This window comes from Scomber scombrus, chromosome 12, assembly GCF_963691925.1.
Source record: "Scomber scombrus chromosome 12, fScoSco1.1, whole genome shotgun sequence".
In the NCBI taxonomy this organism is placed as follows: domain Eukaryota; kingdom Metazoa; phylum Chordata; class Actinopteri; order Scombriformes; family Scombridae; genus Scomber; species Scomber scombrus.
Genome location: NC_084981.1, coordinates 20,018,646 through 20,034,449, shown reverse-complemented (window position 1 = coordinate 20,034,449; position 15,804 = coordinate 20,018,646). Strand labels below are relative to the sequence as shown.

Genomic DNA, 15,804 nt, shown 5'->3' with positions numbered 1-15,804 from the left:
CCCCATTTTACAGTGTTTTATTTTTTGGTTGTTATGGTTTCATTAATGTTTTCATGCATAGGGGACACATAAAAGACATGGGATGTGTCCAAAATTACTTCCTTTTTTACATTTTTAGTGCACTATATTTACTCCATCCTTTTATCTGATTGGCTGATTAGTGAGTGTGGAAACTACGCAGTATGTAGTGCCCTCAAAAATCCCCACAATGCAACAAAATAAAACGATTGTTTTACTAACTAACAAAATGACAATTCATATGTCCAACGTCTCAATTTACTGCTCACTATGGAGTAAACCACTGAGTGTCTATTACATTATAAACATAACTTTATATGGGCAGCAGTGTGAAGTGTGAACAAGGAGTTATTTCCAACACAGCCATGCTTTACAATGTAGGGCTGAAAACAACAATTATTATTATTGATTTAGCTGTTCATTATTTTCTCAACAAATCAATAAGTTTCTTGGTCCATAATTGTCATACAATGGTGAAACATGCCAATCACAGATTCAACCATAAATGTTTTGTTTTGTCCAAACCAATAGTCCACAATCCAAAGACATTCAGTTTACTGTCATAGAGGACTAAAGAAACCAGAAAATATTCACATTTAAGAAACTGGAACCAGAAATTAATTGAGTCATCTTTTTCTTTAAAAATTACTAAAAACAATTAATCTATTATCAAAATAGTTGCCAATTACAGTACTCCACTTACTGGCTTCTCTATTTTTGTATATAGACACACACACACACAGACACACACACACACACACACACACACACACACACACACACACACACACACACACACACACACACACACACACACACATACACACACACACACACACACACACACTTTTATAATCCAGGAAACTATCTGGGAAAGGAAAAAAAGAGTGATGAGATGAGATGATGAGAGGGACTTCACTCATGGCTGCCTTCATAGACCCTTCTCAACCAACGGCTGTCACATAAATGAGCACACATGCAGAGTGTGGATGCTGATAATGGGTCAAATCAAAACTGCGTATTGACCAGCTGGTGATCTCAGCTCATGTGCCTCCAAATAACTACTGATATTAACACAGGAAAAGAAAAGGCAACAGTGCAGTTTTGTTCTATTTAAGAAGCTTAGGCAGCAACATAGTTGGCCAAAACATTCTCCCACATTTCAGAGACCAAAGCTGAAAACATAATCACCAAAGTTGTTAAGATGATCCAGACATTCAGCACATTTGACAGTAAATGAATCATTAGCTGTTAAGGGTGTAATGTTACGTGTGTTCATCCCAAAGTGCTTTGTGACCCAAACAATTACAGTCCAAATAGTTTAATAATTTATCCAATGTACGGAACAATAATTCTGAGTTGCGCACAGAACGTTTCGGCAGCACTTAGCTGTAGCATGCTCATGGGCGTATGATAGCCGGCTTAGCCAAAGTACCCTGGTTTACACTGCAGTGTCGCTGCCTTCAGAAAGACAAACAAGAGACAACAACAACATATCCTCACCGAAACAACAAAATAGGTGTGTTTCCAGCCGCCCTCTATAGGACAGATGGGGACTAGACCACGTGGTCTAGGAGGTCACAGGTTGATTGTACCTGCACTTCAGAACAACCCATAGGAGCGTTTTCAGAATGACCCATATGATTTGTAATATGCTGCTTTCAAAACAGTGACAAATCACTGTTATAAATTATTGTTTTATGGTGTAACAACTACTATTTTCTACTTTTTGCCATCGGACTTATTATTAAGCCACCGCCCCAACTCCTCCTGATAAGGAAGTCACCTCAACACACTAAAATGTTTTAACATTTTAGCCAGTGAGCTACTATTACATGTTTACATTACAAAAAAGAACAACATTTTACTTTCTACTTCTCTTTTTTTTCTTGCTATACATCAAACAAATCAAACCATGACCACAAACGACAAAAATGAGGTACATCCGTAACCATGAATGCTGTGTATTGTTACATCCCTATTAGCTACTCTATAGGAAGTGTTTACTCCAGGAAATGAAGAATAAAAACAAATCCATATCCTAACCTTCAGCTCAACTGAAAACAATCAATGCCCTGTTATTTTGTTGGCTCTCACCAATACTGAGAGACAGCTGATGCCAATAAATGATGTTGGTGGCCATCTGGTGCTCAATACGTATCACTGATGGACTTCAGCTGAAACTGACTGGCTCTTTTTTCTTTTACTGGTGATGCCAGATCAATGTGTTGTTTCAGTGAAAGCATTCTGCATATAATTTTAAGACTTAAGTTGGATAAAGTATGATTACTCTATCAGGAAACAGATGTCTCATCAGCCTAATTTATGAAGCAGGGCTCCAATAGTAAGATGAAATAGATTCAGAGGATGTAATTACTGATGCGTTTTCCTTTTGTTAAAGGCTTTTTAACAGAAATCCAAACTGCAAAAATATGTGTTAATGAACCACCAAACCTAACTGATCCGCAAACCACTGAATTAAAACACTACTAAACACTGTAAGGCTCTGCGAGCTGTGGCCAGGGTGCAAGAAATATGTGCTTATTACCACGTTTGGACTACCAACAGAAAAAATAAATGGGTTAAGCTATGTTCCACTATTGCTCTGGAGCTTTTTCCTGCTCATTTGTTGAGGAAATGATTTTGTTTTGGTTGAGTATGTGCTCAGGAAAGGGTGAAAGGTCATTGCAGGGGCGTTTTGTGGTGAAATGTGTTGTGGTCGACAAAGGCAGCTAGTTGTGTCGTTAGCTGGAGAGCTAATATCTGCAGGGTACTCAGATAGCACCATTTTTTTGAGGTAGATGCTGGCCGTTTGTTGACATTAGAGAGAGGCAAGGCATTCAGGAAAATCCAACCTGGGAGTTTCACATAGAAATCAGTCCACAGGCACAGCGACTGATTACACTTAACAAAGAAATTCTGAAAAGGTCCCATTTTTAGGGTCTCATTATGCTACAACCTGTTCACTCATTGGCAATAAAAAAAAAGTAATGTGAATGTAAATTGCTTCTCAATTCTTACATATAAAAACCTTTGTGGTATATATCTTCAAATCACAGAGTAACATAAACACTATGACCCTGACTGCTGAAGGATATGACCAAAAAAAACAGCATTAACATACACAACATGACAACTAAGAGCACAAAACCCAAGAATGAAGACATGGAAAAGTACAGTGCAGAGCCCAGAACATGCTCTCCCCTGATACCAATTTACTTCTGTCTCTCTCTCTCTCTCTCACACACATATACATACACAGTCACACACACGCGCACACATACACACACTCATTTCCTTTTCCTGTGTTGATATCAAATCACAACAATAGGTGCATTTCAGCAGCTGCTTTGTTCTGCTAATGATGGGAAAATCAGTAACAACGATTATCACCACCATTAGCCCAACTATTGAACTTCTAGTGGAAACTAAAGGGGCACAATAGACGAGCTTACTACTTGTACTTGCAGAGTAGAGAAGGCAAAAAGAAAGAGAAACAAGAGAAAGGGAAGAGAAACAGCTGTGGGGAGATGGGGAAAAATTATAGTCAACTTTAAGGAATAGAGACAAGATGAGGCCAACAAAAGGTGACAAAATACGTGACCAGGATGGCTTGTGAACAACAGCTTTATCAAAAACACTACTCTGGAAATACATTGTACGTTTCAGCACTTCCTGATAAAATCCTTACTATCGATATTACAAAGCATTTCGATGAAACTGGACGGATGACATGTTTGAGCTCCAAAACTAAAACAAATAAAGAAGAAGGGGAAGATTTGTGATGCTTGCTTGCCATGCAGCAATACAGGAAACAGATATTTTAGTAAGCTTGCATTCTTATGACACACACATGCAGAACATATTCAGCTGCAAAAATCGCACACAGTAAGTAAGAAAGGAAGTAAGAGCATGAGCTTGTCCACTAAAGTAAGTTATACTGGAGCTTAAAAATACAATAAAGCTTAACCTCAAAGCCAAACAAAAACAAGCCTGTAGAATATGTACAGTATTACAAATGAAAATAGATATACTGTGAGTCCTCAATGGTTGGCCTGCAAGAACAGATTAAATGAGGGAAATTAAGGCCTTCACTTTATCAATCTGCATGGTAATAAAAAGGTAAAGTAATATTTTATTAACTCTAATTTAAATTCCAGTGTCATATAAACAAACCTGAATCAGTTCTGGGCAAACCTGGGTGAAGGTAAATCATAGGTTTCTTTTTAAACACATTATACAATAATTGCTGAAGACTAGTGAAAGAATTGTGAACTATGTAGTACTGAAGTGTGGAGTTAGAGCATTAAAATAAAATATATACCATATATAAAATATATATATGGTTAAAATATTTAACCATTTCTATGTTCAGGATTGTTTGGGGTGGCTCAATAACGTAGAGAGGTTACTAGCATGAGCCCTACCCACACACACAACAATACAAACACTAAAGCGCACATACTCGCACACACACACATACATTTTTACACCAAGTAGACTGGGAAAACAAACTGGGATTCATTTCAGAAAACCTGCAGTTACTGGTGAATGGGGCCATTTTAGGTCAACATTAGCACTCAAGGGGTCATTTAAAACCCAGCTGAAGGGTCCGTTGATGAGTGGAGCTGCCAGCAGCTTCAGCACCAGCTGTTTGGCTGGAAGGACGGGTTGAGTCATTGATTTTGAAACCTAATTTTATATTCTTGGTGATTTGTTTTAATCATTGAATTTTGGCTGGGTGGTTAATAATACATTTTTTCTGTGGTGTGACAAACTCAGAACACACAGACTTTAAAATCCATTCACTACCACAAGAACTGCAGAGGTTTGCACTTTTACAACAATTGTGCACTTCAGGCAGGACAGAACCGTCCAACCAAAGTAGGTTTTCTTCAGCCATTCTTTTGGCAATAATATTAACTATGACTTTTTAATTACAACAATGTGGCTCCAGTCCACCTCAGCTGAACTCGGGGATTTTATAAACATATTACGACTGCTGACTCGACTCCACGATGCCACGCTGGATTTCACACTGAAGCGTTTTTATTTTTGAAACAGATGACTCGCGATGTCATGGTAGAAGGGTGAGTCAGGATTTAGATATACAGCAGCTGTTGAAATGGGTAGGATCATCAGAAACACAACTTTAAACACGACAGACATCTGAATAAAGGAATTTCACACAGGCTTTATTCTGTGTGCCTAAAACAAACAAAACTTCCATAACAGTCGCTCAACCTGGCATTGTGTTGTTTCAAATATATTGTTTGGTACAATGTTAGAGGATTAAAGCGGCTATGTATTGTGACAAAGCCAGCTTGCGTGTCTTTTTCAGACATTAGAGCAGGAACATGTGTTGAGGAGGAGGGGAAAGGGAGAGGCTTCCTTCCTTCACTATAAGTCACCGGGGAGGGAAGAACAACCAGACGTCACGAACAGAGGAAGAGGGATGGAGGGGGAGAAAGACGCAAAGACAGACAAAATAGGGAGAAGAGTGGGGAAGGAGAGAGAGAAAAAAGAGAGATGGAAAAAGAGGATGTGGGAAAGACGAGGGCAGGGACATAGAAGGGGAAGAAGAGGAAAACAAGGCAACAAGAGGTGTTGGACGAGAGCAGGAGGGAGGGGCAACACTGGGCATTAGCTGCATTTTTAACACTTGGGTCATTTCTTCCAAATCTTTCTCCAATACAAGTAGGCCAGAACACGCACAGTACAGCTTAACTCATGATACTCACAGGACCTAGAAGCTTGGATTATGTCAAGAGTACCAGAACAAACAGGAAACTGCAGCTTTACAGTGTTTTAGCACAGAACCAAAACTTATTACGCTTCACAGGAAATTAGTTTAATGTTGTAAGGCCCCTGTTACATTCACTTCCCTCCCATTCTCTTAATAGTGTAGATTCAGCATTAAAAGCACATCACAGCATCATTCGGTAACCCATAATGCAACCATGCAGAGCATATGGATCATTATTTTAGCCCCAGGTTCCTATGCATGTTGGCTTAAGTGTGCTACAAAACAGTTTTACTTTAAATGCTGACAGCGTCATAAAAGGGGTCCAGTTTTGTTTTCATCCGGAGTCAGTCATCTCTTCCTGAACCTCGCTGCCTTCAAGCATTCCCATAAAAATGTGAAACAAAGCGTGAAGCGTTTACTTTATTGCTCACGGATAGACCAAGGACTACAGACGGCAAGAGAAAACTATCCGTAAGTGTGGCTGTACAGGATGCTCATACGTATTTAACATGGTTTTACTACAAATACTGACGCACTGAGAGCTTTATGCATTCATGCCCAGTCAAAAAACAGGTGCATGGAGTGCTGCTAAGGTGTAGAAAGGCATTCCTCTGATGCTCTTCAGTTTGGGGATCCCACCAGTGTACAATTATTGAAAAGAACTGAGAAATTCAAAAGGGTAATACATTTTAAAAAGCCTTTAATACTTCATGGCTACTTAGTCACAATTAAAAAGGGATCAATTGCAGGTATGTTTTGATGGGAGACATCTCAATAATACTTGGTATCGATTTAATTCGGTCGATATCTTAAAGGTACCGATACCCAGCCTTTGTCGGCATGTTTCAGATCTTTTCAATAACTGTATGTATTCGTAGTCGTATGTATTATCTTGTAAAGCTTTATGTTTGTCTGTGTAGCTTCACTGTTATTCTCCATGCATCCTTCCATCAGTATGTATGTAGCTAACTGGGGCTGCAACTAACACCTATCTATAAAATGTCAGAAAATAGTGAAAACTTCTTAAAGTTCATGGAGACTTTTATAGTGTCTAGATTTTTTTCCAATCGACTGTGTGCACCCTTAAAACTCTGTATGTTGTTATGATGAGTGTCAGTCATGTTGTTAATAGTCAGACTGGTGACAAATCACAGCAAAAATCTGAATAAAGAAGTGTAGAAACAAAGAAAGAAAAGCCTAATCTGATTCCAGCTTCTCTAATGTGAATATTTCCAGGTTTCTTTAGTCGCCTATGATAATAACTTGAATATCTTAAGGTTGTAGACTGTTAGTAACAGTAACATATATTTAACAATAACATTTGAGGACATCAGCTTGGGCACTGTGGAATAGATACTGACATTTTCCACCATTTTCAGACATTTTTTAGGCCAAACAACTTATCGACTTATCGAGAACATAACAGATAATGAACATAAACATAAATCGCTGCCCTAATATCACTGTAAACTGAATATCTTTGGGTTTTGATCAGGCAAATAAAGCTTTTTTTGGCATCACCCTGAGTCTCAAGCAATTGTCAGGGGCTGACATTTTTCTGACATTTACAGACCAAGCACTCAATCAGTTAATTGGGGAAATAACTGCAGTTAATGGAAGCCATAGTAAGGAGTTCAGCACAGTCTTTTACTTGGGCACAATCAACATTTAAAAAAGAAGTGATGACATTTCCTGTGTAGCTATGAGTAAGACACAAGTTTCTGACTGTGAATTTGGATGTAACCTTAGAGATGGGCTTCAGAAGGAAAAAAAAAAAAAGTTTATAATGTATGTGTGTGTGTGCGCGCGAGCGCGCGCGTGCATGTGTGTGTGTGTGTGTGTGTGATGCAACACCGGCTAAATTAATTTAACACACATTTAGTTAGCTCACTTCCTATTTTAGTTTGAAGCCGTTTAAACGTTTAGTTTGTGATCAGCTGTGAGTGAAATTTCGATTAATTAAGCGACAAAAAGAAAGAAAGAAAAGAGAGAAAAAGAGAACGAAAATGAGCACACTTCCTGAATGAAGATAGCGGAATGTGAGCGAGAGGGAACACACGCACACACACACACACACACACACACACACACACACACACACACACACACACACACACACATATACATATACACAAACACACACACACACACATACATACACACGTATATACACACACACTCACCGCTTGCAGGCTGAGATACGGCAGAGACTGCAGTCTGACCCATATTCAGCTCTTACGGAGGTCCGGGCCGGACCGGGCCCCCTCCAAACCCGCGATCACGGACTTGTATCACTGCATAAATCCCGCCCGCGGCCGCCGTTTGAGCTCATTTCAATAAAGAAAGAGGTTTTCAGACCGTGATGGCTGAGTCGCTGGAAACTTGGTTCGCTGACTGACTGGGACGCTACTACGTCGTAACTTCCCCTCCCACCCACCTCTCACCCCCTCCTCCTGTGAGCAGCTGAAGAATGCCTCTCATTCCGCTGCACAGATTAGAGGCGCTGCTGGGGTCAAAGGGTGAAGGGTCCGACACCCTCACACTCAAGTTTACACTGGCAAAACACAAGAAAAGTAATGTAAGCAGGCCTGACAGAGCGGGAAAGTTTAAAACGAGGGAAAATTTGCTCACTGGGGTGCAAAACAGTGAAAATGTACTCACTGGAGAACATAACAGAGTGAAAATGTACTCACTGAAGGGGAAAACAGTGAAAATGTACTCACTGAAGAACATAACAGAGTGAAAATGTACTCACTGAAGGGGAAAACAGTGAAAATGTACTCACTGAAGAACATAACAGAGTGAAAATGTACTCACTGAAGGGGAAAACAGTGAAAATGTACTCACTGAAGAACATAACAGAGTGAAAATGTACTCACTGAAGGGGAAAACAGTGAAAATGTACTCACTGGGGGCAAAACAGAGTGAAAATGTACTCACTGGGGGCAAAAAGAGAAAATTTAGTCACTGGAGAGAGGGCAAAGCGGAGTGAACATGTAGTCACTGGAGGCAAAAAGGAGTGAACATTTAGTCACTGGAGGGCAAAACAGAGTGACATATCACTGGGGGGAAACAATGACATGTCTGGGGGAAAAACAGAGTGACATATCACTGGGGCAGAACTGTAATTTGTCAGAATTTCCTCATGGGGGCAAAACAGTAAAAATGTATTTACTGGGGGCAAAACAGTGACAATCTACTAATTGTGAGCAGAAGAGAGTGCCACTTTGCTCACTGGGGGGCAAAATAGAGTGAAAATGTACTCAATGGGGCTATTTAGAGTGAACATTTGCTCACTGAGGGGCAAAATAGAGTGAACATGTACTCAATGGGGCTATTTAGAGTGAACATTTGCTCACTGAGGGGCACAATAGAGTGGCAATTTACTCACTGGGGGGCAAAATAGAGTGAAAATGTACTCACTGGGGCAAAATAGATTGAAAATGTACTCACTAGGGTAAAATAGAGTGACAATTAGCTCACAGGGGCAGAGCAGTGACAATATACTGACCTATAGCAGGGGAGCGCTAAATGTTTTGTTTTGTTTTGTTTTGTTTACCCACAAGTGTACTTGTATACAACTTTTGGACATTATGCACTTCTTCACCCTTCTTGCTTGTACTTGTTTGCCCTCTCTTTTTTCTTTTCCCCCTGCTGACTGGCATGGGTTATCGTCTGGTTTCATTTTGAACGCCTTACAGGTCATTTTTTCACCTGAGAGCCACCAAAACTTCACATGCAACCTCACTGAATATCCCCACTTATTTATAATTTATTGTGAATTCATTTTTGAAGGTCTTGGACTGGAGGTAGGGCCTATTATTGCACCTTTTTTTTTGGGGGGGGGGGGCACCAATCTAAGCAAAGCTGTGTAATTGTATTAATTCTCATCCTCTGTGTGCAACAATACTGCTGAAGTGCAATATAAATGGTTTATTCTGACATGGCAGAATAATCGTGATTCATATTTTGGCTATTATCATGCAGCCCTACTAGCCCCACCCACCATCACCCCCTTGGGAAAATATCACCTAGAGCACCAGCATAGTCAGGGCTAATCATGTCCTAATCATTGGAGATAAGGGGAACTAATGGCTTTCAAGGCAAAGTGAGCAACTGCCCAATGGCCTGAAAACCCCAGAGACTCCTAAAGCCCTGGTTTGCTCCATATCATTTGGGTCTATATCAATTGATTGAAGTCCACCTGCAGTCAAAAATATGTTTAGCTTCATGTTCCTTTAGTTGGCTGTTTAGCTCCACTGTGAAAGAATAGAAGACTGTTTTCACATTCATCTGATGACGAGGAAAGTTTCTCTGTGCTCACCGAAAATCTACGTATGCTGAAAATCCATCCAATCCATAATCCAATATTGCACTTACAAGTGTGATGTGGAAACTTGAAGCCTTCAGCACTCATACAATGACTTTACAGAGAAGTAGGAAACATTTTGTGTCCAGCAGTAAAACATTGGAAATAAAAAAATATTGGCATACTCATAGAGTCTGGATTTTTTTTTAATAAGGGAGAAAGATGATATGTTATTTTATGGATTTTAACAGCATCTCCACAGGGAAACACAAAGAGGGAATTTAGTACTAAAATGAGATTTGAACTTTTGAAGACTTTTATATGAGTCTCATATAAGCTCCAAATAAACTATTACATTTAACACACAGGAAGGGATCTTTTTAATGATCATTATGAACAGGAGGAATGATTACAACAAGAAAAACATCCCTCAGTGTCCATATTGTGACCTGACTATTGTTTTAGACAGATCTGAAATTATAAACCTATCCTTTAACGTAAAGTGTTGAAACAATTCAACTTGATTAAAGATGTAGCTATTCATTATTTTCATTATTTCATGCAGATATTTTTATGGGTCAGTGGATTAATCGAAAATGTCACTAAAAGGTAAAAAATGTCACAAAAAAATCACAATTCCCTAAAGCCCATAATAATCCAAAGTTATTCAGTTTATTATCATATAAAAGAAATAAAAGCAGCTGATCCCCAACACTGAAGATGTAATAAGGGAATTTTTAACATTTAAATTTGGAATAGAGTTAAACGATTTACAGTTATGATGCTTACTTTTAATTTTTTTCCTTTGCTCCACTTATTGATCCATTGATTAATTCTTTCAGCTCTGTAGTCAATACATTTTATATGCCCTTGTTTTAATGTTTTATTAAATGTGTGCTTATCTTTACCTTCTTTTTATGTTATTCTTTCATTTTATATCTTGTTTTATGCTTTTTCATGTCTTGTTTGGTGTGAACATTTGGTGTGAACATTTGAAGATGTCAGACCAGGCTTGGGAGTTTAAAGACCCCAGTGTTGCACAATATTTTTGGTTTACAGTGCGTAATGAATAAATGAGTGCAGAGTGTGGACAGTGTCTGTGGTTCCAAAAAGAGGAGAGGTCACCCGGGTGGAGCAAGCTCTACCCCGGGGGTGATTTATTTTCAAAAGAGACAAGATGACAGTAAACCGTGATACAGATTTGAGCGGGTCAAAACGGAGCAAAGGCGAAAATCTGTCAAGGTTTGTCAGCATGACCATTAAATCCTTTGATAGTAAATATCTGTTTAATATTAGCCTCATGAGCTCACTCTGCTTCTCACTGACAACTGTGCCCAACCAAGCCAAACACTGCCGCCTCAGACTCTCAATATGGGTGTCAACTAAAGTGTAATGTGATTGTGTGTGTGTGTGTGTGTGTGTGTGTGTGTGTGTGTGTGTGTGTGTGTGTGTGTGTGTGTGTGTGTGTGTGTGTGTGTGTGTGTGTGTGTGTGTGTGTGTGTGTGTGTGTGTGTTCTGCCAGTCTGTCGGCTGTCTGACCACTCAATTCTGCCAAACTGGGTTCTGCAGAGTCTCATCTGACACTTTGTTGACAGTGATGACAGATAAAGCTCTCTATCTCTCTCTCTTTCTCTCTCTCTATCTCTCTCTCTCTCTCGCACACACACAAACACACACACGTAGCAGACACTACCAATTGAATGTTGCCAGATGATGATTTTCCATTAAGACTAATACTGCCATCTAGTGTTTCCTACTCAACTCAAAGTACTTCTCTCCAGATAAAAGCACGGGTTCACAGTTTTTCAAGTCTGTCTTAAAACAACAGTCAGGTGACCAAATGAACACTCAAAGAGGTTTCCTGTTCATATGGACCACTAGAAGATCCCTTCATAATGCACTTTCAATATAAGTTAATGGGGGCCAAAATCCACTAGTCTCCATCCAAAATTTCAAAAGTTTCTCAAAAGCTGATATGAAGCTTCAGTCGTCCAAATGAATTAAATCAAGAAGATATCTTTCAACATTACAGTCTTTTTAGTACCAAAGTCCCTCTTTTTGTTACTATGCTTCAACCAAAGCTCAACAGGGAAACGGAAAGAGTGAATTTGATGATAAAAATACTGTAAATGTGGCAGATATCCACTTAAAATGCCCCCTGTCACGTACATTGAAAGTGTATTTGAACAGCCAGTATGAATAACAGGGATTACAGCGAGGAAAACCTCTTTCACTGGTCGTTTGGGCACCTGACTTTTTTTTAAGACAGACTTGAAAAACTGTGAATCCTTTAACAAGGAGACTAAACATATTTTGTCTTTTAAACAGTTCTTGTTCTCTCTTGTTCTAAAACCCCTGTCTTCTTCATGCCACTACTTTTCACTGCTCATTTTAAAGAATTAATGTATATAATCACATAAGAGAGCACACTGTCGCTAAAGATTGTTGCTGGGATAGGAAAAATAAAGCCAGCAGTGCCCTCTAAACAAACTTACTTAGTTAGCAAAGGACAAAATGGGGCCATCAAAACAGAGCAGTGTCTGGCTTCAACAGCAGCATGTGCAGGCTGAAATTGTTAAAATGTTTGAGTGGGATCACCTGACTCTGGCATATTTAAATCTTCTTATTCCAGTGTGGTTAGACGTAACATTAAACATAGACATCTTGAGTATTCTGCATTTGGTTGAACCATAGTTAGTTAGTTAGTTAGTTATGCACATACAGGTGCCCAGCACACATGGACTTGAAAGACATTAGATACAGTTGCATTGGTGAAATGTTTGTCAAACATAGACAAGAACCAAACGTACATTACACTGCAAACAAAGCTTTGTCTTCTGTACCATGTTCTACAAATAAAACACCTGAAAAACACCTGTCTTATAATCATTCACTTTAAAACATCAGAAATTATGGAGATTTTGCTAACCAGTGCTTATATAATAAGCAATAAAAGATAATGTGGACTTTGTGTTCAGTGTCACCTAGATCACATGGTAAACACAATCGTTTCACAGAGAGCAGTAAACCTGCCTGTTTAGCTAATGGTAACAGCCCATCTGTCTTCGTACATCAGGTACAGTTTGTGCTGGGCATCATGAATACATTGTAATGTGTTTTGGAAAATGAAAAGAGAACTGATTATACAAATTAGCTCCATCTGACAGCCGTTTGATGGGCTTTGCAAAGACTCGAAATCCTGTTTTGTTTGTCAGCCTTACACACATTCACAACTGAGAACTGCCAGGATTACTGTAGACTTTGGGTACTGCCGTTGGTGAATTGAAGTAGATAATTGAGACAGGATGGAAGTCAGTGGAGAGGTGGGAGGATAGAGGCTGGACAGGAGGATGGAAGTACTTAGAGAATTTAACAGAGGAAAGTGACTGTGTTAGCATTGATGTGGAAGTAATGATGTTAACTTGATGCATCAACAGCGCATGTTGAATTTGTTGGAGGGCACACGTGCTAAAGAGACAATAAGGACAGTTGAGAGTACGGATATGATGACAGAAGAAGACATGGATTAAAGAGGTCTGCAGGTGTACTGGCCCAGTACTTCTCTTTCATGTGCATGTTGTGTTGTCGTGTCTATAATGAACACAGACCCTGACGGAGTAATTACAAGAGGATCTTGATTGCCTTTTTCATTAGACACTTCTTCACATCTCTGAAACTCCATGCTGCCAGTGTATTGCAGGTTGCGCAACATTCTGGCAGCATCTGAGATCTTCTCAGATTGATTAGATTCAAAATCTTGATCCTCTCTAAAACAGACCTGTGGAAATCTTACCCGAACCTGATGTGCATAACGCTTTTTCTTTTTTTTTAAAACAGAGAGTCAATTCAAAAGGGACCCAGAGAAAGTTAGACCTGACCCAAACAGACCCAAACAGACAGTTTGGAGTTTGAGATGCAGATCAACAGAGGCCTGGTCTAACAAGGTGATAATGGAGATGTTTTAACCACTGATGTTTGAATTTAAAGATAACTGGATTAGATGTACTAAAGGTTTTATGTGGTCACTGATGTAGTTTCATGAAAGTGTGCCTCTTTATATTTTTATCATATGTTTTTATGTATTTTATGTTCAGTCTGCACAAATTTCCCCTTGGGAATAATAAAGTTCAAGTTAAGGTTGACAAGAGTTTTTTTTGTTTTTTTTCGTGTACACAACAGTTCACACAGAGCCTTAAAATAAACACATTTCCGCCTGTTATGGCTATGATGCACCATGTGATCAATTTCATTTGGGTGTAACACACATTGACACCCTAGAATCGCAGCAATGACTGAAGATAATTTGAACCAGAGCAATATTTTAGTGAGTTACTCCAGAGTTGAAAAGGACATTATACAACAGTTTTCTTCCCATTGTGTGCAAACTGATGGATGTGTAAAATCTGTGGCAATATCTCCTTTTAATTTTGTTCATGTTATTCAGCATATCACTATTGTCTGTATTCAAGTCCTGTGAATGTTTACTTTCAGTACAGTCCAGGTTTTCTCCCATTTGTTTCTTCAGTTTTTAAAAAAAAGAACTTCATGAATCCAATATTCAATTGTTACTTTCCATGCGCCCAGTATATTTTATTTACTGAATTCCCTTTAAGATGTTCAGCTGACAACCAAAAAAACAAGTGTATGTGTAAAAGAGGCAGACACACTGGTAAAGAAAACAAAAACCAAAGATAAAGATAACACTGGTGGTACTTTTTGATCATGCACTTATCTCTTCTTTGGGACGTTAAGGTCACAATCTCACTATTGACCCATTTGGCTACCACTACCTGAAAGCTTTTTCTGGATTTAGCTTAGATCAATCCAATGCTTTTAAATCTGTACAAGAATACACCATCCAAAGCAGAGATCTTTAGGAATATACTCAAAGTCAAGAGGACACCTCTTCCAGTATTTCAAGGTTACACTTTTCATAAACAGGGTATTGTTCTTCCTGACACTAAATAACAGAGATCAACTCAGGGGAGCTGACCTTTTCATTGACCAGAACAGTGAAAGGAAAGACAGAAGAGGTGGAGGAGGAGGAGGTCCCGAAGAAAGGAAGGGAGTCATCAAATATTAAGTAGTAGCCTCAGCGGAACAAGAGGGTAATAATTGTTTAAGTGCTACTTTTCAGAGCCTTTCTCCCCTCCCCTTGATTTATTTATTAAACTCAGTTTTTGTCAGGGTACAGTCCTCTTAATTTTGTCATTGCCAAAGTGCAAGAAAGGATATAAAATTATTTTCTGCATTCATGATAGCTCAGTGGTTGATCATCCAGAGAATAAAGTTTCAGCATAAATCATAACTTAAAATGATGTACAGTTGCTCACCCCTTTTAGATGCATAAATCCAATGGTTTAGATGTGTGAGGTTATACCCATAGTTTTTGCATGCCTAACCTTTTTGAGAGTGAATGGCCAGACTTCTCTTCACCAGGACCATGATTCAGACCACAAACTGTCATAACAGTCAAGTGTGAGTCAGCGAAGACCAGGCCCTGTTCTACGAGCAACCAGTCTCAGCTGAGAAGAGCTGAACTTAAATGGTCTCGGTACACAACCAGTGCAATCTCATCAGAACAGCAGTCTTTAAAACAAATATGAGTTAAGAAGTTTGCATATCATATTAAATAAATGTTTGACTGCATTTGATTGTTGAGATTGCTAATCAATTCTACTAAATTCTACTAAAGAAATCAATGTATGTGAGGGGGCTTCCCTGGAATTAG

The 15,804-nt window shown here is 39.0% G+C and overlaps 1 protein-coding gene across 2 annotated transcripts in view; it reads right to left on the bottom strand.

The window, feature by feature from the left end:
• The window catches only part of phactr2 (phosphatase and actin regulator 2), a 47,110-nt gene that overhangs the window by 20,071 nt on the left and 11,235 nt on the right, over positions 1-15,804 (bottom strand). Inside the window, exon 1 of one of the 2 annotated variants that reach the window (XM_062430183.1) lies at positions 7,948-8,127. The exons of the other annotated variant lie outside the window; for it this stretch is intronic. Coding sequence (XP_062286167.1) covers positions 7,948-7,990 — 43 coding nt within the window. The 5' untranslated portion in view covers positions 7,991-8,127. Of the gene's footprint in view, positions 1-7,947; positions 8,128-15,804 lie in introns of those variants that run through there. 2 annotated transcript variants of the gene reach the window in all.